The 27,630-nt window shown below is 35.2% G+C and overlaps 1 protein-coding gene across 1 annotated transcript in view; it reads right to left on the bottom strand.

Moving 5' to 3' along the window:
* Positions 1-13,461: 13,461 nt before the first annotated feature.
* Positions 13,462-27,630, bottom strand: part of LOC137386776 (zinc finger protein 26-like) — a 105,977-nt gene continuing 91,808 nt past the window's right edge. Inside the window, exons 7-9 of the mRNA XM_068072919.1 lie at positions 15,179-16,097; positions 14,960-15,097; positions 13,462-14,818 (exon numbers count right to left, since the gene is read on the bottom strand). Coding sequence (XP_067929020.1) covers positions 14,550-14,818; positions 14,960-15,097; positions 15,179-16,097 — 1,326 coding nt within the window. The 3' untranslated portion in view covers positions 13,462-14,549. The remainder of the gene's footprint in view (positions 14,819-14,959; positions 15,098-15,178; positions 16,098-27,630) is intronic.

Here is a 27,630-nt window from a genome sequence, read left to right as displayed (position 1 = left end):
CAGCGATATCAAGTTGTTGTCGATGAAGGGGTCTATAGGCTGACTGGTTGCTTCTCTGCCAATATTCCTGCCTTGATGAATATTACTACTTGTCTCTAGTTTTCGTAATCAGAATAGGTTATATTTCATTCTCAATCTGCTGTTAACACAAATACGAGAAAGTATTAATAAGTGTTAAGGAAGTACAAAAACAATAGCTGAAGTATTTAATGAATGCGATAAGTTTTTAAACAAAAGAACTAACTAACACAGTTAATTATGGAAAAAGGTATCTGCACTGCAAATCAAATACATGCCATAATGTCCAGATCAGAATCATTATCGTCCTTAACTATGGTAATAGAGATTGATGGAGTTGATTTCAATGTCAAAAGACTGTAGGAGAGGTTTTTGCGATGACGAAGCCATGGCGAATAACTTGTGAAAACCTTGAATAATTTTGTAAAGAAGTTCGATGCAATGGCAATAAAACTCGAAGCCCCGGCGATGATTTTAAAGAAGTTTTGGAACTCAGCTACGTTTAGTACTTCTGCCTAGCGGCTATTTTTGCAATGACGCCATTCTGCACATCTTGTGACAACCTTGAATAATTTGGTTAAGAAATGTGATGCATAAGCAATGGGGTTTACTCAAAGCCCCAGCAATGATTTTAAAAAGATTTTGGAACACAACTACGTTTAGTATTTATGCCTAGCGGCTAGTTTTTAATTTTGAGGCAGTAGTTATTCTCTCTTGTGAATAAAAATGAAACAAAGTTTTCGCGGAATTCAATAATTTGCGGAATTGACTTTGCGAAATCACGAATTTTTATAACCATCGAATATTTTAGAGTATTATGGCTGGTTGAACTTATCCCTCCCAATGAAAGAACTACTTTGTATCAACACTTCTCCAATCATTCCTTGACTAACTAAACTTCATCTTTGTTCTTTATGAAGAAAATAACATTTTTCGCAGCACTTTTTTGCTCTCTATCTGAAAAGACTCCAACCACAACTATTATCTTTTACACCAATACCTCTTTGTAAGTTAGTGCTTAGCATCTAAATTTCCATTGTCTGCAAGAAATGTTAGCATATTTAAATTCCACAACATTACCTATTATAGCTAAGTTCCTTCATCTAATTCTATTTTTCTTCCTGTCTTGAAAATTGCTAAGGTGACTTGCTCTCAATTTGTTCCAAAATTCCTTAACATTTGTTTGTTTGAGAATTGTGCAATAACTTGCAATTAGAAAATGTGGTGATCATACATCATCAACACTTTTTTTCAATACATACAAGCAATGTATGAGGCAATAATGACTGTCAATAGCGGGCCACTGTCACCCTCGAGTTTGAATGATGCCGAGCTATAGACATTACAGGAAATCATCTGTTGACAAGAACGTCTGCTGAGACCACTCATCTATTTGGAGACTTGACTAATGCTGATTTGCACTTTTGCAAACAATGGAGAAAAGTGCAAGTGATAAATAAATGGAAGAAATAAGAATGGAAACTTGGATGCTTCCTCAAAGCACCAACTAACAGAGATGGAGTGATGTAAAAGGTCATGGTTAAAGTTGGAGTCTCTTCAGGCGGAGATCTAGATTCTAGAACATTATGCTAAAACGACGGTTCTTCTGATAAAGATTGAACGTGAAAATTAGGCAATTATCAGATGATTGGAAATGTTGATCAACAGTTGCCTTTTAATTGCAAGTATATTGCTTTCTTTCTCTTATACCTATATTTTCCTGCTACATTATTCAATTAGCATTTATTCTTCCGTCACAGAATACATCTAATATTCAATTTAGATAGTTTTCAGGTTGACAAAAGCCTATTAGAGCAACTTTGTGGTATTTATTTCAGCATCATTATAACTGGTGCCTTCTATGTTATGTTATTTTGCAATTTTCTGTATTTTATTTGGCTGTTCATTAATAAATGACAAGATTTATTTTCCCTGTATATGAGTCATGATCTCAGAAACCATGGTTAAGTCGGGTGTGTACGATTTGGAGTTATCTACAATAGCAGAAGGAGAAATTGCTCAGTTAGTTTGCGAAAAAACTTTTTATTTCACCTTAAGTACAGCAAATTTTATGGCCAATAAACTGAATGCACACTTACCATTAGTGCTAAAAACCAAGTTCTGCAAAAACTGGTGTGAAAATTTGAGAAACAAAAACAAATGCACAATTTTGTTTACATTTCAAAACGTCATAGCAACCAATATCAATGAATTGTGATATTTATCTAGATTTCGGTATTTACAAACAAAAAACTATGCTGAATTCAAATACCTAAACAGATTTCAGTTTGCTGTCATAGAAATAGCTGTATATCTATCATAAAATGTGTTACTTATTTTAAATTTAGCATATGTTAAAGGGAAAGTAAACACAATTTACTGATGAAGGCCAACTCTTACCCTATTTGTTTTGTGTAATTTACTGCGTTTAGCAAAACATAAACTATTTCTTACAGCAGATAAATACTCAATAATATTTTAAAAACAAAAAATGCCGTGCATTCACATATAACTGAGTACAGACTCTTTTTTCAATCGCATATTTTGCAAAAATCGGATAGATAACGCCATTGCGAAAATGAGTGTGAAACGGACTCGCCACTGGGAACACTGAATCCTAATCATTCATCCAATCACGAGACACATAGCGTTTGACTTGAATCGTGATCTAATGTGAGGGACATCGCACGTCTCTCGCAATTGTGGCAATCCGGAAACAAGTTCACATTTAGAACACGTGTTTGACCGTCGTTGCTAATACACGTATCGCTAAAATATTTCTACTTAAATTTATTTCTGTCGCTGTTCTATTACGTTTACAATACAATGGCTAAAAGACTCACAGCTAAAACAACCACTCCTTATAGAAGCTACCCAATTGATGACGAAGTTGAAGATGGGCAAAAATATAAATATATCAGTGGTGAACTATTCAATGAGCGCAAGCGAAACAGACAGTCAGATTCATCATCGTCATGTTCAACAACGATTAGTAAAGCAACGACCACGAGCACTACTATTACTACCACTGCTTCAACTACAATTGCTTCGCCTACAACTACTTCCACTGACGTCTTACCAACTCCAGATAAATTTTACAAGTGTGGCAATTGTTCTGACTTGCCGACAGCTATTGAAAAACTATGTTGCTACACTGAAAATTTGGCTAATACAAACTTTCAGGATGATCAGTATATTCCGGTATAAATAGCTGCATCCTGCAGTCTAATTTACTAATACATCAGATATTGGGGAAAGTTGCCATACAACTTTCATGGTTCAAGCATCAAAGGTATCTTGGCTTCAGAGCGGATGCTCTTCTGTTTACTAACATGACTAATTTAAACTCCAGGTACCATGGTTATAGAAACTATGTAGATTTTGTCTATGGGTACCTTGGAAGAAGAAACCAGAAAGTTATTCCTTCATGCGTTGTTGCCTACATTCGCACAATGTGGCGTGATCCAAATTGGAGTTATGTAGGCTTCAAAAATGTGGAATCGGAAGATGAAGATCAGAATTATGCAGATGAAGTGGAGCTTTTTACTATGGATAAAGGAAATTAATGTAAGTTCAGTTGTGAGTTGAGCAAAATATGGTTTTTATAAATCTTTTAACTGAATCTGACAGCAACGTTACTTGGCTGATCTTCATGACTTGTACAGTGAATAAGTGAATAATGTATGGTTTGAGAAATAATTATATTTCAATCATTTGACTTGCGCCATGACATAAAAACACCACATTTAACAGCTTACGTTACATAAATCTAAATCATGTTATACAAAGAACTGCATAATATTTATAATTTGAATAGCCTGTTATATTAATTTTATCAAAAAATATCTCGCATAAAACTAGGATTGAGTTTAACTTTTATGTAAATCTTCACCTATGCATTTCTTTCGCTGTGTTACCATCTGGTTTTATAAGATATTTTGAAAGTGGAGCTGCTCTGTCCTGCAATTCAAATATTTGTATATTACACCATCATAGTAATTTCAGAAAGTTGCACAGGCTGTGGAGGTTTTCTAAAGCACCCGTGTGTTGACCATAGTTCAACAGACGCAATGTGTTTAGCAGTCTCGCATGTCCTAACGCATCACAAAGGACTTTGTGCCCTGCACTTACTGGAATTAACCATTTCACCTTTCTTTTTATTTCTCTGTAAACATCAAATTATTCGTTGTTATTTTTCAAGATATTATAAATCTGCAAAGTTTTTGTTTATTCAAATGTCAACCAGCTGCAGAATATTTAACCATTTGTACAATTTCTGTTTACTATTATGCAACAAATGACTACATATTCTTATATCCCAAATCAAAGGCATTCTAAGTGATATATAAAATATTATATTACACATCTCCCTGTGCTTTGATATTTTTGAATATATTTTTAGATTCAACATACAGCTTTCATGCCAACATTGGGTAAAAGTATATATTTTTTCATCACTCATGGATCAATTGGTTCTTGAGAGGACTGGATGAACTTGTTGTGTCCTGGAAAGCTCCTGTGAATATTAGCGACATGGTTTGTATACTTGCATGGGATGATTGCTAAAAGTATAAAGGAAAAATAAATGCCAACACAAACAATAACAAACCGAGGCCTAATTTAAATCTGCAATTGATTATTGTATAATTAGATTGTAGAAATTAAGTTTTCTTTTGATGAAACAACATTAAAAACAACACAAATACTACAAAGATAATGATGCGGGCTAATCGCTTCAAGTGATCTGTAAAGCCTATATTAGTAATGGTAGCATGAATCATAAATAATAATGGAATCCAAATTTTATGATAATATTAGTCATATATTTTATGAACAATTAAAGCATTTCTGACAATTCAGACCAAATAGAAAATTAAAATTCCCTTACTAAGTTTTACTCAGTTAACCAAGTTAATTCAAGTGAATCAGGTCAACATCAAACGTAGCCTATGCAACTCAGCCTGAGTCTCATTGTCACCCAGTCATATCAAACCATTTCTTTGTACTAATGTGCAATGCTACATATTTTGACTTATTATATTTATTAATTTATATTATAAAATAACTATATATATTTGTTATTAAAATTTATTTAAAATTCTTCATAAATTACTTACGGTTGAGGTTTTCCTGTTTGACGATGCTCTCTTGCTGTGTGGTACAACACCATTAGGGAATGGAACATCTCCCTCTTTCACTCTTAATCTTGTAGTTGTCCCAAATTACTCCGAATAAAGCTGGATCTTATGGAAGTGTCTAATGCACATGAGCACACTAGCAAAAAGTTGAGTCGGCGCGCTTAGCCTTAGACAGCCATATTTTTTCTAAATTTGGCGACTGAGAGACAGGAACTCTAAAAAGGTTATGCTACGACTTCTAGTGTCAGATTCACAACTAGCAAAGAGATGTCTACCAATCGTAATTAACTGACTGTGAATAAAATAAAATGCGTTGAATTACTAACGAATAAGTAAAGAAATCTTTACGAGAAAGAGCTCTATTAGGATTCAATGATGGTCCGAAGTAAAGGCACCAAAATATATTTTCTACTTTGAACTTGCTAAACTAGTAGAAATATCTGCTAAAATTTTGTTTTCTCGTTCAATTAACATAGTATGATGCATTACCAATCATATAAAACAATGTTAAAATTATGTGTTTACTTTCACTTTAAAAACGGCTTGGCAGTATTGTCAATTTTGAGCACAGCCATAGTATCACTAACAGAATCTTTATGAAAATAATATCAGTAACATATCGTGCACTATCGGAAACTATAAACTTCGATCTTAGAAAATCTAATAATTAATATTATGATTACATCACATAATAATCTTATATAATCTTATAATTAAGTCCTGTAATAATCTTATAACAATCTTAAAATCTTTTTTAGAAATAGAGTAGTAACATAATGCATGCCATCGAAAACTATAAACATTGATCTTGTAAAATCGAATAATTAATCTTAAACATAATTAAATTTCATAATTATCATATAAAATCAAAAAATTAATCTTATACTAAGATTACTAAAATCTGTAGGAAAATGTCATCATCACTCCTTTCACTGTCACTGCTTTTGACATCAGTTGGCATACCAAAGTACCCATTAAAAGTGTCCAAAATATCAGAGTCATTTTTAAAACCGGCAAAAAATATTGTTTACTTTTACCCATAGATATACATGTATAAACCTAGATTGGCCAATAGTAGCTATTCCTATCGGTTGCCTTGTCAGACCTAAATAGCATGACGTAACGTCATTGTATTGTACCTCACACTTGACTGCACTGTTGGTAACAATGGATCTTATGAGGGGAATTTGACAAAATCACACTTATTTTCACATAAAAACCTTCTTGGATACATAATCCAGTAAACTAAAGCAATTCTGTGATAATATCTGATAACCACCATAGATTAAAACTATAAAAGCTATGAATAGTTGCGAACAAATCATGAGCCATCAGGGCTTTATTTCCCACCCTCTCCTATCCCTATTCTCTCTTTTCCGCTTCTCCAGAGAAGAAGTGAGAAGGGGAAAAGAGATAAGGGAGAAAGGAAAGGAGGGGCAACTAGCCCACCCACTCAAAGAGCCAGACCCTGGCTAGGTAAATAGACTAATATCATGCTGAACTAAACATGACTAAATATGATGAGTATGCAAGTATGTCTTAAGTCAAAAATGAGACAGAATGATTATTTTACAGCTGGCTATGTAGCTGGCTAGGTCACCAAAGCTGAAATGTAATGATTGTATCACTAGCATCGTAGATGTTACCAACTATGATGTAAACCAAGCAACGAATTCCCTAATCACAGTTAAGAATCGTGGTGGCTTGACTTTGTCTTCGCCTGTGGTGATTGAGGTTTGCAACCACAATGAGAAAGCGACGAGAGTGTTGCTTAGTAGTGCTAGATTGGTGAAAAACTTTCCCAGGCTAGCACTAAGTGCTACCATGGAGAAGTTGCTGAGGTTCAACATCATGCTATTGTTTAAAGGTTGACTTGCAATAAAAGTCACATTACAGTTATTTGGTATCACAAGATTCACCATGTTTTACTTTGTTGTGTTGTAGGTGCCAAATATGTGGAAATGTGATTACAAGCTCTTCACCTTTTGAATACCGTTCTCGTAATCTGACGGGCTGAGAGCGCAGTCTCAGCGTACCAAACCCGTAATTGCCCGTCAGATCTGAGTCTTCGATACGTATTTTTTAAATTCATTTATTTATTTTAAAAACGGCACTAAAATTTTTAATTAATATTTTTAGGAGTTTTAAAAGATATCACACTACTATTTTGAGGCAATAATTAGTCCTTTATACGCATGTGCAAAAAGAACACTTTGCTAAACTTTGATCGTTCTTTTTGGAAAGCTTATCATCATGAACGGACGTGATATTTCAAGCGCTGCTAAAAAGATTCGTTTACAGGAAGATATCGACTGGTATGAAAGTGAAGCAGAGGATTTCAGTGCAGAAGAATATGAAGAAGAAGATGAAAGTGAAAAAGAAATTCGACAGAGTGAATCGGAGTACGAAAGTGAGAGTGAAACGGCCGGCGTTGAAGGAGGGAGTCATGACGGATTTCAGAGAGGAGCCGATTTAAAACCCAAAGAATTTCATTTTGATGACAGCTTGGCAGGTGTAAGAAGCCGAATTCCTTGTCAGATAAGTATTTTTGGCTATTTAAAGCTGTTTATTACATCGGCCATCATGAATATTATAGTTAATGAAACAAATAGATATGGCCTTCAAAAACATGGCGATGCCTGGCAGCTTGTCGATGAAAAAGATATTTGGCGAATTTTTGGTTTAATTTTGCTTATGGGTATTGTCAAAAAGCCTACTCTGTCGTCTTACTGGTCTACTGATCCTTTGTTATCTACGCCAGTGTTTAGTAAAATGATTTCAAGAAACAGGTTTTTAATGGTTTTAAGCAGTTTGCATTTCACTGACAATTCGGAAAACCCTGCTGGCAATAAATTGTTCAAATTAGGAAGTGTTTTTGCCATGATATGTGACCGGTTATCTTCTGTTTTGCTGCCTGGTAAATTTATATCTATAGATGAAAGCTTGCTGGCTTGGAAAGGGCGACTCAGCTTCAGACAGTATATTCCATCTAAAAGATCTAGATTTGGAATAAAGCTGTTTGCTCTCTGCGATGCTGTCTCTGGCTATGTGCACAAGCTGTCTGTGTACATTGGTGATGAGCAGGAGCAAGCCGAAGAAACTGGTAGAGGAGTCACTCACAACATTGTCATGAAATTAATAAGTGGTTTACTAAATTTAGGTCATTGTTTATTTATGGATAATTTTTATAATTCGCGAGAGTTAGCAGCTAAACTTGTAAAAAATAATACTCATGTTTGTGGAACTTTGCATCCAAACAGAAAAGGTGTCCCCAAAGATTTGAAAATGTATAATGGAAAATTAATTAAAAAAGGTCAGACAACAAGCTTTTCTAATGGGTAAAGTATGGTTGGCTGTTGGAGAGATAAAAAATATATTTCTGTAATTTCAACTATGCATAAAAACATGGATGTCGCAGATACAGGCAAAGTAAATTATAAAGTGGATAAAGTTTGCAAACCAGCTGTTGTTTTGGATTACAACAAATACATGGGGGGAGTTGACAAATCGGATCAAAATTTGCATTATTATAATGCTGCGCGTAAAACCATGAAATGGTATCTAATAATAGAAATCTATCATAATATCTAGAAAATAATCTCAGCTTTCAAATGCATATTCAGTTGCAGCTAAATGCCAATTTGCACGAAAGTTATAGCATTGATGGCACAGGCTGTCAGGTCTTGTCAGCCCTCTCGTGCTCTGCTTACAGACATGGCGTCATGAGCATTTCTAAGAGCTGCACGCGCAATGCATGTGAGCGCCTAACTCTGCTTTTGATGCACTTGGACAACCAATTTTTTTTGCTGTGTGTAGCAAACATATTTGCCGCCGTGCAGATGCTTATCATAAACTATTTTCTTAGAGCTATTGCTTGTAAAAAAATATTTATTATCGATATTTTACGGTAAAAAGCTGACAGCTTCGTCGAATCAGGACACTGACCAAAATTTTTACAGCTAATTTGCAGGAAATAAACGGCAGCCTCTTGAGAAATTTCTAAGCTTTCTAATGCATATTTATTTGTGGCTGTATGCCAGTTAGCATGAAAGTTATAACCAATTTTAGGCGGCCATGTCAAGCCTCCATTTTTCTCTTGTCATTAGGGCCACGCGCTGAGCATTTTGAGCGGCGCTCCCGCATTGCATCAAAGATCATAACTCCACTTTCATTGCTCTTGGGCGACCAATTTCTTTTGCAAATTGTTGTGGACATATGAATCCATAGAATTACTGTTTGTACAAAATTTTCAATTACTTCTATCATTTAGAAAACACAATTGAAAATGACGTACGAAAATAAAATATTGGGAGCTTCAACAAGTTGAGACTTCTGCAGGATAGCAATTGCGAGCTATTTACATAAAAAATATATCAGTTTGTAGAGAAATTTCTCAGCATTCCTATGCATGTTAATTTATGTATCTACCTCAAGTTTACTGGACGTATATTCAGTTTTTACGCAGTCGAGTCGAAGGCTCAGATCGCCGTAGTAAATGCTCTGGAACGCTGGGGAATTCCCAGCCGTAAGCGCCCGGTCGCTAAAGGGTTAAAAGTTAAAAACGAACAGATAATTGCAGCCACACGAGACCGCCGTAGTTTGGATTCATTTTCCCAAACGGCTCAAATGGGACATAGTTGTTACAGGATGGTTTCTGTTTACACTTTCATGCAACCTCATTCGTCAAAATATTTTTATAAATCTACTTCACGCATTCAATAAAACCATGTCTATTGTTCTTACGCGTCTGTTTTGTCGTCATTGTAATGCTGTCACTTTTACCACTAATATCTTACAACTTACCGTAAAAATCATTAAACATTTTAACCTTAGCTCGAAAGAGTACATATCATTGTCTGATAATCATGACGAGCCTGTTGGTCACCTGTGATAATCGAAAAGTGCTGCAAAAATTATTTTTGAAGTATTGGGTCACGTGATCAGATTACGACTTGACGATTGAATAATGCCGAAACAAAACTGTAAAGTAGCGAGCATCTATATTTGATACGGGGTATTCAGTAATACCCGAAGTGTTTGTCATAAACTAGTGCTACGATAAGTTTTATATTTAGCTTTTTATTGGTTTTTTCAATTCAAGTGAGAACATCATGTGACAAGACGATAACCAAACTGTAATGACTACGTCATCGAAATAAAGAGATTCCAATCTACGGCGGCTTTTCGTTTTTGAGCTTTTAAATGCTTGTTATCACATTTCCACGAATTTGGCACCTAGAACACAATAGAGTAAAACATGGTGAATATTTTGATACCAAATAACTGTAATGTGAATTTTGTTGCAAGTCAACCTTTAAGCTACAAAGAACGGTCCACCTCAATACTATTGAGGCATTTACAACGAGGGCATCTTGAGGAAATTAAAAGCGCGTCTAAGAACCTACAATCCAGCAAATTTATTTTATTTTTAGTTTCCTTCACTAATACCAGAAGTTTTAGGGAAGTGATGGATTTTCGCTTTCCACTATGCTGGGTTACTATTTCTATTTGTAAAGTATTTCTCAACTAATCTCTTGTTGATTATAATAGCAGTTGAAAATAAAATCTGTAATAAAAACACTAGCCAAATCATGCCATTAATCTATCACTCATTGAATAGCATTGATCCACCAATGTCTAGCCATAAATTGTAGATTGCATCTGTAAACCAAGCCACAAAATATAATGATTGGTGTGATAATGGTTTCTTTTATCTTAGTTTATTGATGTCACAACATTAGGCTGATATGGAATTATCTCTTAACCTTAAATGAATAAAAAATCGCACGTGCTGACCCGGTCCGACCTGATCTTGGCCCTCATTGCTGACCCCGAGTCTGGTCCGACCTTGCATTCCTTGGTCTCGTTCCAGCTCTAGCGAAGAAAGCCATTGATTCCATTTCCCTGATCAGATCAAAACTTCACAGGCTCGTGATATATTTCGTCATGTTTTGTTCAACATGATATTAGTCTATTTACCTAGCCAGGGTCTGAATCTTTGAGTGGCTGGGCTATTTGCCCCCTCTCCTTTTTCCCTTCTCTCTTTTCCCCTTCTCACTTCTTCTTTGGAGAAGGGGAAAAGAGAGAATGGGATAGGAGAGGGTGGGAAATAAAGCCCTGATAGCTCATGAGTTGTTCGCAACAATTCATAACTTTTATAGTTTTAATCTAAGGTGGTTATCAGATATTATAACAGAACTGCTTTAGTTTACTGGATTATGTATCCAAAAAGGTTTTTATGTGAAAATAAATGTGATTTTGTCAAATTCTCCTCATAAGCTCCATTATTAGCAACAGTGCAGTCAAGCGTGAGGTACAATACAATGACGTTACGTCATGCTATTCAAGTCTGACAGGCTTTTTCCCTATTGGCCAATCTATGTTTATATATCTATGCTTTGACCAAATTCCATGTTTCAGTACATCCTGTTTAGCGTAGCAACGGTTTTAAAGAGGTTTTTCTGAGGGTTGGAAATTTCTATTGGCTAAACTGACTTCAGATTCAGGAGGAAACTCTGTTATTGGTCTGGATTAACGTGTTTCAAAAATTGTTACCAATATTATAAATTCAGTTAGTGCAGCTTCACAGTTCGATAACTCAACTTAGTGATTTGCGAGGTAACCATGGTTTCTGAGATCGCAACCCATATGGTATCAATGTTAGAGTCGATCTTCTGTTGAACTTTTGCTGGTATTTTGCTGGTCATGTTGCCCTTTTCTCTATGTTTCCAGTTATAGCAATTAAAATCTAGCGATAGAAAATCCAGTTCGCAGAATATTTGATCTCGGAACACCTAGGTCAGAAAACCAGCAATCAATTTAACACTACACAACAATCGTTTAACGGACTGTAGCAATTAATCATTTTGAGAACATTTATAAATGTTCAAATGTTCAATTACTTACTCTTAAATATTTCGCAACAGCATTAAATTCTGACCATACAATTATTTTGCCAATTTATTTCAAACAGATTTTCGAAAAACCAACATATCGCTGGTATGTAAGCAATATCTCGAGAACAAAAAAAGATATCGTTTAACTGTAACATGCATCGTGTTCAAAAAAATTCTCTTCAAGAAAAGTATAACATTGTTGTGTGAATCTCACTCTCAAAATTTTTCTAATGCTTTCTTTGCGTTGAACGAATGCGGTGCATTTCTTATTGCAATGACGATAACGATCTGTTTTTGCCATTTTAAAAAGTACTTAGAAATGGAATTGTTGAGCCAAAAGTGTTTCTGTTGGTTGCACATGATTGGCAACAAGACTGTTTCATTGGAGACCAAATTTGATTAATCTAGCTAATGTGTAGACTTTGTTATGAAAAGAAAAGTGAAATACTATTGATAAGCCGATACATCGGCTTACTGTCTGTACTTACATTACCGCGAAAGCCGATGCAACCGCTTGCGATAGCGAAAGCGTTACAGCACTTGGCGTTATTAAGCAACACCATTGAAAATCGTTACATGTGACACATAAATATTATTATGCTGATTTCAAACACCGCTATTGTTTTAGTAAAGATCTAACGTACTAGTTTACGAGATCAGTTAGTTAAATCCTTAGGCTAATTATTTCATTACCCATGCAACACCAAGTGTTGAAGAGATATACATACATGTGCAAAAGGGATTTATGAATCCATATTTTTATATTGATGGTTAAACAATGCATGAACGTGAGACAAAAGTACTTCAGTTGGCAACCATTTTTAAACTTGTTTCCACATCTACTTGCCATGCTACATCCTTATGGTTACCCAAAAGTAAGATAGTGGTAACACAACGCTAAAGCAGATTCCTCGAATACTGTGTCTTGTGGAGTGTGTTGTCCACACAACTTATCTGTTCTCAGATGTTTTAACCTATCAAAATTCACTCTACCATCGCGAATAAGAATTTTGAGCTAACAGCTTTTAGATAATTTAGTTATAGAGGCATGCATCTTAAATATGATTAAAATATTGTTTTTGTCAATATTTTGTGAAGGTCGGAGTTTTAATTCTGTAAAGGTAGTTCTTGTGTGTACCATTACGATGTAAGCATTAAAACCAAAAATACCAAGAAGATTAAAGTTTGGCTATAAATATGACACTATAGAAATATCCGGTCTGACATTCCATGAAGTCAAAAGCTTTTGTCGACAGAATCAGCACAACTACATATAACATATCATCAGCCATGTTCAACTAAACCATTGTCATTTAATGGATAATTTATTCTTGTCAAACATGATTCTTTATTTTTTTACAAATACTTAATTTAATCATCACTTGGTATAGAACAGATGTGATCACACAACAACAAAGAGGTCACTATGTACTTTTTATAGAATCAAGTCAGATTATATTTCTGCGCCTAAATATATAACAAAACCGATTGAATGCCGGGTCTTGTTGTACAATCACGTTTTACAATAAAATGGTTTCTTCACAGTATCAAACAACAAGTAAAGTACTCTATTTATATGGCATTTATCCAGTACGAGTCTATGTGTTTAATTAATGACAGAGTTCAGTAAAGCTACTACTGCACATCTTACACTCGGATAGTATTTTTCCAATGTGTGTTCTCATGAATCGCGTTAGACTATTGTAATTAATATAGCTATTGTCACTCATCTTACACAGAAACAAATTCTCCCAGTATGGAGCCTCATATGGTCTCTCAAAGGTTTACGTTCAACAAAATTCAGATTACAGTTATTTGGTACCAAAAGATTCACCATGTGTTACTCTGCCTTGTTGTAGGTGAAAATTATGTGGAAATATGATTACAAACTTTTAAAATCTCAAAAACGTAATTAATCGCAGCCATCATGAAAACGCCGAAAATTGGAATCTCCTTTCAAAACACCGCGATGATTGCGATTAACTGTTCGTTCTTTAGCGTTTAAGAGCTTGTAATCACATTCTCACATATTTTGCACTGACAAAACCGCAGAGTAAAACATGGTGAACATTTTTGATATCAAAAATAATTGTAATGTGAATTTTGTTTCAAGTAAACCGTCAAGCCCTGTGATGAAGAAACTTGCAGCTTTACATTCTACATTATAATTGTTGGTTTTCTTAGGGAGTCTTCATGTGACTTCTTAGCTTCGTGGATAGTGATGAGCAAATTTAATACTGCAATTCTTGCACCAAAAATGCTTCTTTCTAGTAAGGCCCTCTTATAGTCTCTCAGGTTTCTGTGATAACAAAAATCACTGTTGCACATCTTGGAATCGAAATGTTTTTAAGCTTTGTAACTCCTCGTGTAACTTGGCCGCTAACAATGTTGAACAAATTTACTGCTGCATATATTGTGCTACAACAGCTTGTCTTCATCATGAGTTCTTATGTGACTTTTTAGAGCAGCTCGGCGAAAAAACCTACTACTGTCCATCTCACTTTTGAACGGCTTCTCTCTGGTGTGTCCTCACGTGTTTTGTTAGATTACATCGCTGATTAAAGCTTCTACTGCAAATAACACATTGAAATGGCTTGCTTCCAGTGTGAGTGGTCATGTGACTTGTTAAAACACTGCGGTATGCAAACCTACTACTGCACATCTCACATTGGAATGGCTTCTCTCCAGTGTGTGTCCTCATGTGCCTTGTTAAATCACTGCTCCTAGCAAACCGACTACTGCATGTCTCACATTGAAATGGCTTCTCTGCAGTATGAGTGGTCATGTGACTTGTTAAATTACTACGATGAGAAAACCTTCTATTGCACTTATTACAGTGGAATGGTTTCTCTCGAGTATGAGTCCTTATGTGATTTGTTAGAGCACTGCGGTAAGCAAACCTACCACTGCACATCTCGCACTGAAATGGCTTCTCTCCAGTATGAGTCCTCATGTGATTTGTTAGAGCACTGCGGCGAGCAAACCGACTACTGCACATTTCACATTGAAATGGCTTCTCTCCAGTGTGAGTAGTCATGTGACTTGCTAAATTACTTTGATGAGCAAACATTTCATTGCACTTATCACAGCAGAATTGTTTCTCTCTAGTATGAGTCCTTATGTGACTTGTTAGAGCACTGCGGTAAGCAAACCTACTACTGCACATCTCGCACTGAAATGGCTTCTCTCCAGTATGAGTCCTAACATGTCTTGCTAGATCACTGCTCCTAGCAAACTGACTACTGCATATTTCACAGTGAAATGGCTTCGCTCCAGTATGAGTTGTCATGTGACTTGTTAAATTACTACGATGAGCAAACCTTCTATTGCACTTGTCACAGTAAAATGGTTTCTCTCCAGTATGACTTCTTATATGATTTGTCAGAGCACTGCGGTAAGCAAATCTACCACTGCACATCTCACATTTAAATGGCTTCTCTCCAGTATGAGTCCTCATGTGTCTTGCTAGATCACCGTTCCTAGCAAACCGACTAGTGCACATTTCACATTGAAATGGCTTCTCTCCAGTGTGAGTTTTGATGTGACTTATTAAATTACTATGATGGGCGAACCTTCTACTGCACTTATCACAGTGAAATGGCTTCTCTCCAGTATGACTCTTCATGTGACTTGTTAGAGCACTGTGGTAAGCAAACTGACCACTGCACATCTCACATTGAAATGGCTTCTCTCCAGTGTGAGTCCTCATGTGACCTGTTAGAGCACTTCGGCGAGCAAACCTGCAACTGCAAACTTCACATTGAAATGGCTTCTCTCCAGTGTGAGTCTTGATGTGACTTACTAAATGACTTCGATGAGCAAACTTTCTATTGCACTTATCACAGTGAAATGGTTTCTCTCCAGTATGAGTCCTTATGTGAATTGTTAGAGCACTGCGGTAAGCAAACCGACCACTGCACATCTCACATCGAAATGGCTTCTCTCCAGTGTGAGTCCTCATGTGATCTGTTAGAACACTACGGCGAGCAAACCTGCGATTGCAAATTTCACATTCAAATGGCTTCTCTCCAGTGTGAGTCCTCAAGTGAATTGTTAGATGACAGCGATGAGTAAACCTACCATTACACATCTTACATTGAAATAACTTTTTTTTAGCGGAAAACTTTCTTTTTGTCTTTACAGCGGTCATAAATAACGACCTTATTGGTAGAACATCTTGGTCTCTTTGTAAAGATTTCACTCCATAATATTCACCTAAAACGCAAAAGAAACTCTCAATTATCATAAAATGTGAAATCTCTTTTAAAGTCTATCAGAAACTTAAGATAAAGATGGCACACTTTCCTTGTCCATGACATTTTAAGTTTTGTTGCACACACTCTGTAGTACCACATCCAAGTATTATCATATCAAAACAGTCCCATTTAAACCCTAAAACTAACTGTAGAATACTTTTTGAAGCAATATTTTTATAAATGTCTAATTTGGGTAGTCTTAAACATTGGTCCGAGTTCAGCAAAAATATCAAAACATACTAATGTTATCAAAACCAACCATCCGATGTAAAACATTTATTATGAACGAATATTTTGATAGGCTAAATTCAAATGTGTCAATATTTCTGTACTCGCTTTCCTTTAAACTACAACATCCTATGTTTTGATACAGTAAAGCAATAACATTAACCTCTACATGTATTTTGGTGCAAGGAATCTGTGTATGATACTCTGGTTTACCTATTCTCATTATATAAGCTGATATATTAATGATTGTTTTGTCTGAAATTTGCTTGTAATCAGCATCTGCATATTATTATATAATTAAACCTAGGAGGTTTATAAGTATACTAGCTGCATTATCCGTGTTCGGAACAGATTTACGTAAAGCAATAGTTTTATTGAGAATTGTCTGTCATACTGTAAAACAACTCCAAATATGCAATCTACTGAAATTTTTGTGCCGATCAGACTGCATACACATATGCAGTCGTACATGTCAATAATGTTGGAGAGAACAATGGAAATATGCAATGTGTTTTACAGCTAGTCTACAATGCGTCAGTCTTTAACCGCTCAATTCGGAGTTGTCCTAATTTTGAAAAGATTTAAATATTTGAAGAAATTCTAGAAAGTATTTTGCTATTACACTGCTAAGCTATCGCCAGCATTTATTGAATTGAGACTTCTACATGCTTAAAACCCTAATCATGACTCACTAGTTCTTCATCTATAGCCTGTGTTTTGACATGGTATATACAAACTGTGCAGCAGCAATGTGGTTGTGTTGATAAAATTTATTATCAATAAAATCTACTATATAAACTACATATATGGCCTCTCGCTTTTCGAGCGTAAAGCATTACATCTGGGGCATTTCTGGACATTTGTCCCATAGAAAAATTCGGCCCTATACTGCGTTGCAGGGCTGTAGTCAAATGCGAAGTTTTCTGCCCATACACAGCGGCTGGTAGCAGCTGCTGTAGTTAGTGCATGTTGCTCTTGTGGCAGTTTCATCTGCTCTGAAAAAGCAGATGTTGTAGCTAGTGCATCATGTTCATGTTGCCGCTGCATCTGCTAGGAGATTTATGCAGCTGTAGCGGCTGCCCTGAGCCATTTGAGTCGCTGTTGGGTCGGCTCAGTAGTCGCTGCACTTCTAGCAGCTGCAGCATCTATTCTGGCCTGCTCCCGATGTACCTGTGTTTGTTCAGCCATTTCTGCTCTTCTAGCATCTGCTATTCCATGTCGTTGTAGGCGTAGCTTTGTTTGCTCTGCAGTTTCTGAACTTCTAGCAGAAGCAGTAGCTATTCTGTTTCATCGTAGGTGTAGCTGTGTTTGCTTTGCAGTTTCTGCTCGCCTAGCTGCTGCTTCGCGAATTCCGGTCCCTTTCTCTACGGGAATCAATATGTTCTTGCATTTGGGCAGTAGGCTTTTTGGGAGGCATTGTACTGCTTCAAGCATTTCTGAAATTGAATGAGATGGTGTGCTTTTTTGTAATATACGCTGCTCGCTTTCTTCTCACCGTCGCCTATCGCAACACTCGGAGTGCCCGTGCAAGTTCTGTAGTTCTGTAGTACTCGTAGCTGGAAAAAAGTAAAAGTAAGTCAGCTGCGGAAGGAAATGAACATGCTTACTATCACGAACAGTTGCAAATCCAACGTTTTAAGTAGTGTTACGTGATTTATTAAATGACTTCAATGAGCGGACTTTTAAGTGTGGCAAATCATAGACAATAGAAAATTGAACAAGAATACTAACCTTTTCGATGTAGAAATTTAGTAGGTAAAACGCAGTAGCAGTACCCATGCAAGTTCTGTAGTAGCTGTAGTTCTGTAGTATTCATAGCTGAAAAAAAGTAAAAGTAACTCAACTGCGGAAGGAAATGAACATGTTTACTATCACTATTCACTGAAGTAGACTCATTCATGCGCTTTCTATAGTCGACCGCCGTAGACACATTTTTACGACTTTCCCAGCAATTGCTAGTAACTGAATTTTATTATTCGTTGTCAACATAACCAACGATCTTTAAGACTTTTATGGTAAGGAAAGTGTTGTCCAAAGATTTCTCTATAAAATTAGCCTAAAATTTAATTTTAAATCTTTGTTTGAGAATTTCCAACTTTACCACTTCGAGTGGATGCGCCGCTATAGCGCCTTCGAGTATATTCCTTTCAAGTTCATCAGCCGGTTTTTAGGCTTTGCGTAGTTATGTTACTCATCCATCTATATTTAGAGCTTACTTACAGTAACACTATATCTACAAAGCTAAGCATGACCTTCAAACATGTTTGCAGACATTGGACTGGTCAAACAGCTATGGTCAAATGCGAGTAATTTGCGTTCAGAGTTCAACATCGCGATCAGTTAGTAACAACTCATAGTAGCTAGTAGTGGATGCATATAGGTTTCAATTCAGCGATAGAAATGACCGACTTCCAGTGGAGTGGTGACGAAGATAAGTTAACAGCTATAGAAGAGACTGTAGATTGCATTTTATACACAGTATAATGTTTTAATTGCTTGTTATTATATATACGTTTATACATTTATATGCTACCCTTATTAGTCAAATATGTTCGTAGAACACAAATTTTAATAAAACCGCTATATCATGCTCCTTTCAATATTTATGATTTTTAATTTTTGCAATTAAGATAATATGATCAGATACAGGATTTTCTCTGCTTTCCAAAAAGTATAGGGGTTTTATGTAAAAATGTGAGTGCTTCTATGGTTAAAATGACATTTTGTTGACCCATGTCATAATCTATAGAGCATCATGATTTAATTGTACCTGAACGCGAAATTGGATTATGCAATGGTACCCGAAGTGGTTGAAAACAACCATTTTTCGTGTAAGTTTTGAAAACCCCACCGAGTTAGAAAACAATTACTTATGTTGATGACATTATAGTCAATTAAGATTTTTGTGATTACACAGATACAGTGTACCCTCGAGATACGATTACCCTGATATACGATTTTTTCACCTTACGAAGTCAAACATTGTGAGATCTTCTACTCGCTATACAAATTTTATTTCACCATACAATTGTGAGAAAAGTTTCGCCCGAGTTAAAATTTGGCGATCGATGTGCTCATAACGCACTTCGAAAAAAAAAAGACACTGAAACATAGTGTGTCGAAAACATTTTCAGAATGTTTAGAAGAGACACGAGAATCGACTTCTCTCATGTCAGAATTCCGCGTGGAAAATTTCGTGTAAAATACTCAAGGCAGAGGAAATATGCATTTGTCACGTTATAATATCTTTTACTATAAACTTTTAGTCAGCTTACGTATATAACTACGAGTATCTACATTTAATCCGTTAGCTATGAAATCTTAGACTGATACAAAACGAAGGAAAAATGATTTCTATGTCAACAAAGTTGGATGTTGTAAATAAGAAGAAGGCACCTGTATTATTAACGTTGTCAATGAATACGATCGCAACCAATCAGCATTTGCAATTATTATTAAAACAAGAACTTTATTAAATCAAGCACAAAAAGAGGCTTACGATTGAAGATTTGAAGGAGTTAGGCCATGCACGCGATCAGCATTCAAAAGGAGCAACCAATTAGTAAGGGCGAGGAGGTAGAAGATACAGAAAACCCCCACATTGGCAGAAATATTTCAAGTGTTTAATTTACTGATGTTGAATGGTACATTAAAACAATACATGTATAATATATGTATTATTTATTTCTTTTGTGGCACGTTTTTCATATTTTATTCATTTTATTTGTTTCCTTTTGATTTTATGTTGTATTTTCTTGTTTAACCATGTCTTTGCAGATGGGCTTGTCATCTCCTATGTGAATACAATTCATCGTATGTATGTAACTCATATAACTAGCTACTCAAGATAGTTGATGCATTCACATTACTTTCTGAAACTTGTTAAAGCCTTGTCCTCTAGTGTATAAATATGTACAAACTTTGTATGTATGGTTACACTGATTCTTGTGCACGTTTCATACAAGAAAAACTACTGTAGCACCTTCTCTGGATCCTTCTACAAGCGTTAGCTAGCTAGCTAGCAGTTTTCTACATTGCACCAGCATTTTTTCTTTTAAATCAGAAGAAAAATTGGACAGGACTAGACAACTTTCTTTCGCCTGCTAAAAATTTTATTTCATTACGTAGTAAATTAACTTTCAAGTGTACCGCAACATAATTAACATTGATACATTTTTACCTCATCTCTGCTTTATTTGCTACATGTACCAGCTAAAGTCACGTTACTCCAAAGGTATGTACGTCCTGTATAATAGTAAATAAAATTTCTTTTTTTTTTCGGTAGCCATTAAACGGTCAGGTGTGTGAGAGGCCGCTTTCGATAACTGCGTCGCTCGGCTTTTCTTATTGAATTCTGGTTGAAAAATGTTTCAACCAGACACGCTAAATTTTTATTGAAAGTGAAAACAGAAACTTACGAAGAATAAAGTTTCGTGATAATAAGTTGAAATTCAGTAAACTAATTCAAAATAAATACTAAAACATAAATTAACATACTATTTTGTTACTAATTTTCAATATGTACCACATTTTTACAAATTTTGGACGATTTTTACCTTGCATTTTTCCATTGTATAATTACAATGGCTTCTATACCCCGACATACGATTTGTCCGTCATACGATACCATTCTTAGAACAGATTTACATCGTATCTCGAGGGTGCACTGTAATTAAAATATCAATAGCAGTAATAGCGATAACATAGTAAATAGCAATAACATACAACAATACAAACATTTTCGACGTAGAAATTTAGTAGGTAAAACGCAGTAGCAGTACCCGTGCAAGTTCTGTAGCAGCTGTAGTTCTGTAGTACTCATAGCTGGAAAAAGTAAAAGTAACTCAGAAGGAAATGAACATGTTTACTATCAAAAAAAGTGGCAAATCCAATGTTTTCAACCCTTTCACTGAAGTAGACTCATTTATGCGTTTTCACAACCACCATAGACGCATTTTTGCAACTTTACCAGGAATTGCTAGTAACTGAATTTTATTATTCGTTGATAACATAACCAACGGTCTTTAGGACTTTTATGGTAGTGACAGTGTTGTTTTAAGATTTCTCTCTAAAATTGGCTTAAAGTTTAATATTTTAATCTTCATTTGGGGATTTCCAACATAGAAACGAACATTTTTGTGCAAGTTCATCAAAGGCATCCGAGTTAGAAAACAAATAACTACTTATGTTGATGACATTATAGCCAAGTCAGACTTTTGTGATCACACAGATAATTAAAATAACAATAGCAGCACTAACTCTGATGGTGATGAAAGTAATGGTTTTGTAAGAATAAAGAACATTGTAAAGGATTGTTTTGCTTTGTAGCTTCACATCGCTTTATCAATGCACAAAGTATAGATACAATAATTTTTTTGCATAACAGTGCTTGCTAACATCTACATGGAGTTTCAAATTGGAAAAATATCACGAAGCAATATCGGCAAAATGGCTGACAGTAGGTCAATAGCTAAATTTGTACACGGACGCTAGTGAAAGGGTTATGTATTGGAAGTGTGGCAATTCATAGACAATACATTATTGAATAGGAAGTACTTACCTTTTTGATGCGGAAATTTAGTAGGTGAGATCTGCGTTTTTTTCCAGTGACCGTAAGAAACTAACGTTTACGTGACCTTCTCGGTACACATTGGCAGTAAATATTAATTGTATGTAAATTACTACGCGCTAACCAGAGATCATGTGACTTTTGTGTAAAAACAATGAATACGTTATGTATAGAGACACACCAACCGAAGATTCCCATTAATGCGTCCTAGATACATAGTCGCGGCTAATAGTCCGAAAAGTACGGTACTCTATAAGGCGGACACACACACACACACAGATAGACAGACACACACACACATCTACACACACAGATAGACAGACACACACATGGATGCACACACACAGATAGACAGACACACAGACAGACACATACACCGATAGACACACAGACAGATAATGATTGCCATTTATATAGTAAATAAATGCACTAAAAAAGTTATAGTATAATAACTGCTAAAACTTACAATAAAAACATTTTAAACATACGAAGAAAAAAGTTCAAAAAGCGTTTCAATAAAACTTATTTTAATTCAGTTTAGAGCTGACCAACTTGCACCAGACGAGCAAACTTCATCATGTGAAAAACTGATAGAGATACAATTTGTTATGTTAAACATCTAGTTACCTTTCAACTTTAGCTATCAGCTCGTATTTTATGCTAAAAAATTACACTAGCAAAGTAAATACACTGCCCTCCAACTATTTAGATTTAAAAGGACATTAATGAAAATGAAGGGTCTATGATGAGCAAGAGAATGTCGCAACAAAAGGTAAATAGAAGCCTAACAGTTTTTATTAGCTTTCCTGTGAAAACTTGCTACTATTAAATGTTCTAGGAGGACAAAAATACAGTCACAGTCATTACCACGAGGGTTAAACTGCAACACCATGGTGATATCTTCAACTTTATAACGCCCTCAAAACAGTACTATTATGAAAAAATCCCTTGCTATATTACTACTTTGTGATGGAGTCCTTGTTAAAAATGCACTTAAATTGTGTAAGGTTGAGACCTGAAACTCAGATCCGAAGGGGGCATCACGTTTTTATTTTAATTGCAGATAAGGAGAGAACGCGGGAGGGGGATGAATGACTTCTAAAAAGTAGACTGATGAAGATAGAGAAGAAAAAGAGTGATATAAAAGTATACTACTAGTACATACTATAATACTATTATTTACATATGAGGATAAACCTATACATCATCTTCTCTCGCAGACGTGGCAAGAAGGAAACCAATACTTTTAAAGCTAACTATAGGATGTGAACTCTATTTGTTTAAAACAGACTTAAAAGTTTGCATACATTTGACGCTTTACAATTCATAGAGCTTTTTATGTAATTCGAAGCAAAACATTTACACAAATTATTTATACCATTTTGAATTTAAGTTGTAGGATGAATATACTATAGGAGCGTCTGCTTTATTAGCTATCCCATGACCTACTCCATAGCACAGGAAAACTCATTGCTCATCAATCTCACAACAGAGTATTTATCTAGGACTAAAGGAGTGAATAGGCTGTAAGTAGGAAAACCAGCTCTAATCAGTCATTGTATAAACAATAAAATTTACACAAAATTCAGAATTTCTTCATTGAGCTTGAACATAACTTTGTATTAAGTACTTTACCTTTAATAACAAACCAGTTCATGAGACGACAGATGAAGGTAACTACATGTTTTATAATCAACTCGAAGGCATCTGAAATCGTAGACAATCACCAGCAGTTATCACTATTACTTGATTAATCTTTAAAGGTTGACTGGCTAGAAAATCCACATTACACTTATTTGGTATGAAAACTTCACCACGTTTTACTGTGTTATAGGTGCAAATATGTGGACACGTGATTACAACTTTTTAAAAGCTAAAAAACGAACAGTTAATCGCAGCCATAACCAAAACGCCGTAGGTTGTAATCTTTTTATTTCAGAGATGTACTCAGCAGGACTTGGTTATTGTTTTGACACGGGAAGTTATCACATGAATTGAAGTGAATAAAAGGATCAATATAGAATGTCTCGCAGCACTAGTCTATAACAAACACTTCGAGTTTTACCGAAAAGCCCTCATCAAATATGGATGCTCACTATTTGACAGTTTCGTTTCAGAAGTCTAATCATCTAGCCGTGATCTGATCATGTGATCCGTACATTCTGTCAAATGGCGCAAACAATTTCTGCCGAACTTTTCGACTATCACAGGTGACCAACAGGTTTCTCATGTTTCTCAGATAATTATATGCACTCTTTCGAGCTAAGGTTGAAAGATTGAACTAATTTTCAAGTTGGGTTTTGAGATATCAATGCTCAAAGGAACTGCATTACAATAATAATGAAATAGACGCATTCAAGGACAATAAACATAGATTTATTGAATGTGTGAATTGAAGTAAATTTGTGGAAATATTTCGATAAATGATGTTGTATGAATGTGCAAACAAAAGCACACCGTGTTAACTACGTCCCATTTGAGTCTCTTTAGAGAAATATTTCAACCTACGGCGTTCTCGTGAGGCCTGCGATTAACTGTTGGTTTTTGAGCTTTTACGAGCTTGTAATCACATTTTTACATATTTTGTACCTACTAAACAGCAGAGTAAAACACAGTGAGCCTTTTGATACCAAATAAATGCAATGTAATTTTTTGCAAGTCAACATTTAACTAACCAGTTGGGTAAAGATTCTCAGCACCACCGACAGATCCTGGTTCTCTTTTCACTTCGGCTTCTCCTACAATAAGTATGAGAGTTCATCTTAAGGGAATGATAATAACAAGCATTGTGTATGTATAATAAGTTGTCATAGTAATGATAAAAATCATTCCAATATAATTACCTTGATCACTGTCTGTGTTCACTGACGAATCACTAGGTTTTACTTGAACCTCGATATCTAAAATAAAACGAAATGATATTTTACTATCTACAAACAGAGTTATAATTAGACTAGGCATTAGGGCTAACCCCAAACAATGTTCGCTCTAAACTGGTTGGTTAAAGCATCACAATGAGAATGTAGTTATGACACAGAATCGCTATAACAGACATGGCTATAACAGACAAGACTATAACGGACATGTTTATAGTAAACAGTATTAAGGAACCGATAATAATAATCGGCAAGATCATAGAGAGCTTGGTTATGACACATAGAAAGGTAAAAATGACAAAAGGAAAAAATGGCAAATAAGCTTGGCTACAGAAAACATCAAGAAACAAGAAATGAGTATAGAGAAAATGACTATTGACTAAACAAATAAAGAGGACATGGGTATGAAAAGGATGAATACATAATGTAAAAATCATCAAAGACAATAAGCATATACATAGCTTGGTAATATTCTCTACTTACCGGTTGGATAGAGACTCTCACTTGGACTATATGTTTCTGGCTCCGCCTTTACTAGCATATTTTCCATGATAGATATTAAATAGAGAGAACACTTGGTCTAAATGAAAACAGCATCAAACTATACGAGGTTGAAATCTATGTCCCTGATCTTGGATAACTATTTTTATGAGCTAAATCTATTTGCAAATAGAGAGGTAACCATTTGGTTGGCATTCAGCATGATGACAGCAAACATTGACACACTATTAAAAAAGACAGTCATAATAAATAGCTTGATTTGAGGATCACTGATGATGATTGGTCTGACTTAAACTAAAGAACTTTTATTTAGGTACTTGTAGGTACCATAAAACTTATACTTGAACGCCATTGTGCTCTAGTTTTCAACCCCTCCCCTATCATGGTGGTCAAATAGAGATGGCGGTCAAATAAAGATGACGTTCCAATAGAGGTTGGCGTTGTATTTTTTAAACAGCTCGTCAAATTTTTGGAAAATAAATTTAATCCTTTCACGGACGAAGCAAGTGTTGCCTAGATTTTGCACTTTTCTCCGAACAGTGAGACATTAACCATTTTGTATGCAACAAATCTGCTAACTTACTTTTAAGTTGTCGTGGATCTCTAAATAAATATGTATTGGGAAGCAGAGAAATATCTTTACCAGTTGATATATATTGCTTGTAATAAACATGTGATTATATTATAGCCTGTGACTTGCTTAGCAATTTGTTAGGGCTTTTAATTTCTAATTTATTTTCAAGGTTTTCTTGCAACAAAATTCACCTTACAGTTATTGGGTATCAAACGGTTCAGCATGTCTTACTCTGCTGTGATGTAGGTGCAAAATATGTCTAAATGTGATTAAAACTCTTGAAAGGTAAAAAAAATGAACAGGTAATTGCAGCCATCGAGAAAACGCAGTAGTTTTGAAACTCTTTATTTTGATGATGAACCCAAACAGTATTTTTAACACGACATGTTATCACTATATGTTATCACTACCAATATCTATATGATCACTATGTTATCACTATCTTATCAATATAACACTTTTCTTAGCACTAATTTTATGACAAACACTTCAATTTCTATCGCAAAGCCCATATCAAATATACATGCTCGGCTCTTAACAGTTTCGATTCAGTCTAGTCTAATCATAACCTGATCATGTGACCCATACTTCCTGCCAAATGGTGCGAACAATTTCTACAGCATTTTTTACCATCACGGACGATCAACAGACTCATCACATTTATCAGAGAATGATATGCACTCTTTTGAGTTAAGGTAAAAACATTAAACCAACTTTTACAGTAAGCTTTAGGATATAAGTGCTCAACGTGACAGCATTACGATGATGATGAAATAGACTCATAATGACAACAGACATGGTTTTACGGAATGCAACAAATTTATTCGTGAAAATCTTTCGACAAATGAAATGCATGAAATTGTAAACAGAAGCCATCGTGTTCAACTACGCCTTATTTGAGCCGTTTTAGAAAGGGTTTTGATCTATGGCGATTAGTAAAGTATTTGATACAGGCTTTCCGGTAGAACCCGAAGCGTTTGACCTAAACTAGTGATACGAAACGTTTCATATTGAGCCTTTTATTGACCTTTAATTTCACGTGGTAACATCATGTGTCAAAACAACAACAACAATTTTTGAGTACGTCATCAAAATAAATAGATTCCATACTACTGTGTTTTCGTGATGGCTGCAATTATCTGTTTTTTTTTAGTTTTTAAAAGGTTTTAATCACATTGCCACATTTTTCGCGCATACAAAACAGCGAAGTAAGACATGATAAATCTTTTGATACACCAAATAGCTGCAGGACCTAATGTGAATTTTGTTTCAATTCACATAGCCTAACTATATCTGACGAAGTTGCATAAAAACTCACTGCGCTCATTGATATGTTTGTTGCAGTCAAAACTGGCTTTTTATGAACAATGAAAGAGGATTTACTAGCGTTGAAATATTGTAAGCTGAGTGAAGATAACTCTAAGGATGCTACCAAATAATACGCTACAATTTTGCTAATTTATAAGTTGTATAATAATAATCCATCAAATATAGATTAAAAAACATGTGACATTAACAAACCACACTTATATTACTTATTATTGTTTAAAGGTTGACTTGCAACAAAATTAACA

This window comes from Watersipora subatra, chromosome 2 (genome assembly GCF_963576615.1).
Source record: "Watersipora subatra chromosome 2, tzWatSuba1.1, whole genome shotgun sequence".
Lineage (NCBI taxonomy): Eukaryota > Metazoa > Bryozoa > Gymnolaemata > Cheilostomatida > Watersiporidae > Watersipora > Watersipora subatra.
This window is presented reverse-complemented; position numbering and strand designations above follow the sequence as displayed.